The sequence below is a fragment of the Mobula hypostoma genome, chromosome 23 (genome assembly GCF_963921235.1).
Source record: "Mobula hypostoma chromosome 23, sMobHyp1.1, whole genome shotgun sequence".
Taxonomy (NCBI): Eukaryota; Metazoa; Chordata; class Chondrichthyes; order Myliobatiformes; family Myliobatidae; genus Mobula; species Mobula hypostoma.
Genome location: NC_086119.1, coordinates 321,970 through 328,917, shown reverse-complemented (window position 1 = coordinate 328,917; position 6,948 = coordinate 321,970). Strand labels below are relative to the sequence as shown.

The 6,948-nt window shown below is 40.3% G+C and overlaps 1 protein-coding gene across 2 annotated transcripts in view; it reads left to right on the top strand.

Annotated features, from left to right (window-relative positions):
* Positions 1-485: 485 nt before the first annotated feature.
* The window catches only part of LOC134337106 (integrin alpha-E-like), a 296,891-nt gene continuing 290,428 nt past the window's right edge, over positions 486-6,948 (top strand). For both annotated transcript variants that reach the window (XM_063031953.1, XM_063031952.1), the window contains exon 1: positions 486-626. In XM_063031953.1, the coding sequence (XP_062888023.1) occupies positions 587-626 (40 nt within the window). In that variant the 5' untranslated portion in view covers positions 486-586. The remainder of the gene's footprint in view (positions 627-6,948) is intronic.

The following is a 6,948-nucleotide window of genomic DNA, read 5'->3' as shown; positions in this document are numbered from 1 at the left end:
ATCGGCCAAAGGGCCTGTTTCTGTGCTGTTCTTTTCTATGACTCTATGACACAACACTACCTACGTTTGTGTCATCAGCAAACCTGCTAATCATACCTCCTACATACACATCCAAGTTATTATCATATTACACAAACAACAAAGGACCCTGCAATATGCTGATAGTCATTGACTTCTGCTAAAAAGCATCCTTCCACCACTACCCTCTGCCTCATTTCACCATGTAATAGTGGATTAAATTAGAGAGGTTATCTTAATAAAGATTGTAAGGCTTTAGAGAATATATATGTCCCCCAGTTTGATTTTTCTAGTCCTCAATGCTGCAAGCACCAGCTTATGTTAGTCGCTGACCCGAAGCTGCATCTGTGCAGCCCGTTTAAGGAACAGAGGTCGCATGACCTGCACCACATCCTTTAACAACGGCTCGAAATTAGAACAAACAGCAATGCAAAGATTGATCACAACTTCTGCGGGTAGAAGCTTTGTTCATTTTCCACCCATACTTTGCATTTGACAAACAGGCGTTCTCATTTTGTGATTGCTGTGAGCCGTTACCATTATTATTGAGGACTTTATTTGTCTTAAAATGAAAAGAGTGATTACAATCCTATTTTTCTTGCTCTTAGGTAAGTACTTTTATATTTCATGAAAATGAAAGAGAAAACAAAAGATGCTGGAAATCTGAAATTAAGAACAGAAAATGTTGGTAATATTTCACAGCTGTAGCTGACAAAGCAGAGACCTGAAACATTAATTCTGTTTTTCTTTCCACAGACGCTATTTGACTAGCTAATTGTTGCAGTAATTTCTGTTTTATACGTTTCTTTATATAGTTGAAAACAAAATCATCAAACTTTGGATATGGATTATATATTGTAAAGCGGGGACTTAGAGTGTAGTAATGATATTCACCCTGAGTTATACTGACTGATACAGTAAGGCAGTTATCAGAGAGCTTATAATTGTGTAACATTGAACTTTTAAAATGAATGCATCAATTTCTATGATTGTGATTTTAATTATTGTCTCTGAAAACTTCAAGAATTTTCATAAGTATATTATTTTGTGAGTGCTTGAGCAGTAGGTAAATATGGCTGAGGAATACCACCAAACAAAATACTGAAAAGAAGTAAAGCTTTCAAATAGTGGCTTGCAAGGTTTATTGCTGAGTGTAGTTTTATGCAATTGCCCTCAAAACTAATCCAAGTCACTCAGTCCAGTGTAAATAAAATAAAATTAGGTCAAATGCTATTGATCTATCTGTCCTGTTCTCCCCAAACACTCAACAAATGATTCTGAAAGTTATGTGAAACAACAGGAATTCTGCAGATGCTGGAAATTCAAGCAACACACATAAAAGTTGCTGGTGAACGCAGCAGGCCAGGCAGCATCTCTAGGAAGAGGTACAGTCGACGTTTCAGGCCGAGACCCTTCGTCCTGACGAAGGGTCTCGGCCTGAAACGTCGACTGTACCTCTTCCTAGAGATGCTGCCTGGCCTGAAAGTTATGTCATTCCTTTTCAGAAGAGGAATTCATTCATTTCTGTTTTAAATGGCTTCTTTGCTTTTCTGCTCAAAGATTCATGTTGGCAGTTATTTTCACATTTAAAACACTCACCAATTAAAAAAAATAGTTCCCAAATTTCCTGTTATTTCATCACAATTTTCTCTTTGTCTTTCAGTCCTCAATTTTCATGCTTCTCAAGAGAGCTATGTTTGTTTCAGGTTCTCCATATTTGTTGAAACGTTTACTTCTAAATTCTTTCCCCTTCCTCTCTAGAGAATAAATTGCAGGGTAGGCTGATCTCAACTAGAAGATAATATGCATTTCTTGTAAAAATACCCAGAAAGAAAGATGAATGAACCATTACTAAAAGTTAGAATTGTCTCTTGGCCAAATGTTTTCTTTTTGTTTTGGAGCAATTCTATAATTTTTGCGATACTGTTCTAAATGGAAGCTGTGGTAGCCCAGAGAGGTCTTTATGCTAACTGTTAAGATGAACTGTCAGATGACTAGAGGACAGCAGATTTAGTGCTTTTATTTAGGAAGGGCAAATGGTTATTACTAAAGGCATATGAGCAAACTATTAGTGGCAGGAAAGTAATTGGAAAGGTGGGGATGAATCAAAAATAGTCAAAATGGCTTTTTTGGAGAAGATCCTGACAGACCAATTTGACTGAATTTCTCAAAGAGGTAGAAGACTGTATGGATAAGTTGTGTGTTATAGGAGGCAGTTACATTCCCAGAAAACATGAAGCCACATCATCAGTGCATGCACCAAGAAATGTGAACTGAAAATAAAATAAAAATTGACACACAGATTCCAGAAATCTCTATCTCAGATTTGTTTGCAGTGATCCATAAAGTCTGTAAGGGAGAATTTCTGTTACCTGAATTGCTCTAATGTAATTTTTGTAATTTATAATAATTTTATGTCTTTGCACTGTACTGCCTCCACAAAACAACAAATGTCATGTCATATAAGTCAATGATAATAAATTGATTCTGAACCCCATATCTATTAATTTTCTTAATATCTCTGATTTGAATATACTGGTTTGGTAGCTATTTTTTGATAGGTGTAATCTCAATATCCGAAAAATTCTTCATCTAAGTCATAAGTGATCAATGATTTTGTTTTTTTAATTCCTATTCCTAACATTTTCTATACTTTGTTTACCAAAAATAGCATTTACTAACAGAATTTGAAACAGAAATGGTAAATTTTTGTCTGTTAATTTATCTATATGCTTATTCTCATGCTGATTTAGTCAGTTAGAAACACGTGATGAAAAAAACATTTCTATCTTATCAGAAATGAGTCTGCTAAATCATACCACTTACATAGAGTCTGTAGAGAAATTGACTATCATATGGCTGAGATTGTAGTTTTTTTAATGTATTCTGACACCAAGAAAAGTTTTAAGATTAAAACTACAGCATATCTATCTTACTCATGCAACGGACACTTTTAGTGACACTGGTTTTATTTGTATTTTTCATTTTCTGCCCTACCCTGGGGAAAAGACTGTTACTGTACACCTTATCTATGGCTCTCATAATTTTAGACATCTCCATAAAGTCACCCCTCATTCTCTTAAGTTCCAAGGAATTAAGACCTAGTTTGGCCAACCTCTCTCTATACTCAGGCCCCCTAATCCTGGCAACATCTTCATGTATCTTTTTTGCACTCTTTCCAGTTCAGCCAGGTCTTTCCTATAACAGAGTGATTATAACTGTACACTATACTCCCAGGTGCAGTTCACCTATGATTTATATGACTGCAACATAATGTCCCAGCTCCTATATTCAATACCCTGACTGATGAAGGCCAGCATGCTAAATAAACATGCTATTTTTATATATTGGCGAGACCCGACGCAGACTGGGAGACCGCTTTGCTGAACATCTACGCTCTGTCTGCCAGAGAAAGCAGGATCTCCCAGTGGCCACACATTTTAATTCCACATCCCATTCCCATTCTGACATGTCTATCCACGGCCTCCTCTGCTGTAAAGATGAAGCCACACTCAGGTTGGAGGAACAACACCTTATATTCTGTCTGGGTAGCCTCCAACCTGATGGCATGAACATCGACTTCTCTAACTTCCGCTAAGGCCCCACCTCCCCCTCGTACCCCATCTATTATTTATTTTTCAGCACACATTCTTTCTCTCACTCTCCTTTTTCTCCCTCTGTCCCTCTGAATATACCTCTTGCCCATCCTCTGGGTTCCCCCCCCGCTTGTCTTTCTTCCCGAACCTCCTGTCCCATGATCCTCTCGTATCCCCTTTTGCCTATCACCTGTCCAGCTCTTGGCTCCATCCCTCCCCCTCCTGTCTTCTCCTATCATTTTGGATCTCCCCCTCCCCCTCCAACTTTCAAATCCCTTACTCACTCTTCCTTCAGTCAGTCCTGACGAAGGGTCTTGGCCTGAAATGTCGACTGCGCCTCTTCCTATAGATGCTGCCTGGCCTGTGGCGTTCATCAGCAACTTTGATGTGTGCAGCATGCTAAATGCTTTTTTTTCACTTACCCGCCTACCTGTGATGCCACTTTCAATGAACCACGCACTTGTTCTCCTAGGTAACATAGAAACATAGAAAATAGGTGCAGGATTAGGCCATTCGGCCCTTCAAGCCTGCACCGCCATTCAGTATGATCATGGCTGATCATCCAACTCAGAACCCTGTACCTGCCTTCTCTCCATACCCTCTGATCCCTTTAGCCACAAGGGCCATATCTAACTCCCTCTTAAATATAGCCAATGAACTGGCCTCAACTGTTTCCTGTGGCAGAGAATTCCACAGATTCACCACTCTCTGTGTGAAGAAGTTTTTCCTCATAGAAACCATAGAAAAACTACAGCACAGAAACAGGCCTTTTGGCCCTTCTTGGCTGTGCCGATCCATTTTCTGCCTAGTCCCACTGACCTGCACACGGACCACATCCCTCCATACACCTCCCATCCATGTATCTGTCCAATTTATTCTTAAATGTTAAAAAAGAACCCTCATTTACCACCTCATCTGGCAGCTCATTCCACACTCCCACCACTCTCTGTGTGAAGAAGCCCCCCCTAATGTTCCCTTTAAACTTTTCCCTCCTCACCCTTAACCCATGTCCTCTGGTTTTTTTCTCCCCTTGCCTCAGTGGAAAAAGCCTGCTTGCATTCACTCTATCTATACCCATCATAATTTTATATATCTCTAACAAATCTCCCCTCATTCTTCTACGTTCCAGGGAATAAAGTCCTAACCTATTCAACCTTTCTCTGTAACTGAGTTTCTCAAGACCCGGCAACATCCTTGTTAACCTTCTCTGCACTCTTTCAACCTTATTTATATCCTTCCTGTAATTTGGTGACCAAAACTGAACACAATACTCCAGATTTGGCCTCACCTATGCCTTATACAACCTCATCATAACATTCTAGCTCTTATACTCAATACTTTGATTAATAAAGGCCAATTTACCAAAAGCTCTCTTTACGACCCTATCTACCTGTGATGCCACTTTTAGGGAATTTTTTTATCTGTATTCCCAGATCCCTCTGTTCTACTGCACTCCTCAGTGCCTTACCATTAACCCTGTATGTTCTGCCTTGGTTTGTCCTTCCAACGTGCAATACCTCACACTTGTCTGTATTAAACTCCATCTGCCATTTTTCAGCCCATTTTTCCAGCTGGTTCAAGTCCCTTTGCAGGCTCTGAAAACCTTCCTCACTGTCTACTACACCTCCAATCTTTGTATCATCAGCAAATTTGCTGATCCAATTTACCACATTATCATCCAGATCATTGATATAGATGACAAATAACAATGGACCCAGCATTCATCTCCGTCCTAAAAGGCTTCCCTTTTATCCTCAAACTGCGACCCCTTGTTCTGGACTTCCCCAACATCGGGAACAATCTTCCTGCATCTAGCCTGTCTAATCCCTTTATAATTTTATACGTTTCAATAAGATCCCCCCTCAATCTTCTAAATTTCAGAGAGTACAGTATAAGCCTAGTCGATCCAGTCTTTCATCATATGAAAGTCCTGCCATCCCAGGAATCAATCTGGTGAACCTTCTTTGTACTCCCTCTATGGCAAGAATGTCTTTCCGCAGATTAGGGGACCAAAATTGCATACAATACTCCGGGTGTGGTCTCACCAAGGCCTTGTACAACTGCAGTAGTACCTCCCTGCTCCTGTACTCGAATCCTCTTGCTATGAATGCCAGCATACCATTCGCCTTTTTCACCGCCTGCTGTACCTGCATGCCCACTTTCAATGACTGGTGTACAATGACACCCAGGTCTCGTTGCACCTCCCCTTTTCCTAATCAGCCACCATTCAGATAATAATCTGTTTTCCTGTTCTTGCCACCAAAGTGGATAACCTCACATTTATCCATATTAAATTGCATTTGCCATGAATTTGCCCACTCACCTAACCTATCCAAGTCACCCTGCATCCTCTTAGCATCCTCCTCACAGCTAACACTGCCACCCAGCTTCGTGTCATCCGCAAACTTGGAGATGCTGCATTTAATTCCCTCATCTAAGTCATTAATATATATTGTAAACAACTGGGGTCCCAGCACTGAGCCTTGCGGTATCCAACTAGTCACTGCCTGCCATTCTGAAAAGGTCCCGTTTATTCCCACTCTTTGCTTCCTGTCTGCCAACCAATTCTCTATCCACATCAATACCTTACCCCCAATACCCGTGTGCTTTAAGTTTTCACACTAATCTCCTGCGAGAGACCCTGTCAAAAGCCTTTTGAAAATCCAAATATACCACATCCACTGGTTCTCCCCATCCACTCTACTAGTTACATCCTCAAAAAATTCTATGAGATTCGTCAGACATGATTTTCCTTTCACAAATCCATGCTGACTTTGTCCGATGATTTCACCGCTTTCCAAATGTGCTGTTATTACATCTTTGATAACTGACTCTAGCATTTTCCCCACCAACGATGTCAGGCTTACTGGTCTATAATTCCCCGGTTTCTCTCTCCCTCCTTTCTTAAAAAGCGGGGTTACATTAGCCACCCTCCAATCCTCAGGAACTAATCCAGAATCTAAAGAGTTTTGAAAAATTATCACTAATGCATCCACTATTTCTTGGGCTACTTCCTTAAGCACTCTGGGATGCAGACCATCTGGCCCTGGGGATTTATCTGCCTTTAATCCCTTCAATTTACCTAACGCCACTTCCCTACTAACATGTATTTCCCTCAGTTCCTCCATCTCACTAGACCCTCGGTCCCTTACTATTTCCGGAAGATTATTTATGTCCTCCTTAGTGAAGACAGAACCAAAGTAATTATTCAGTTGGTTTGCCACGTCCTTGTTCCCCATGATCAATTCACCTGTTTCTGACTGTAGGGGACCTACATTTGTCTTAACCAATCTTTTTCTTTTCACATATCTATAAAAGCTTTTACAGTCAGTTT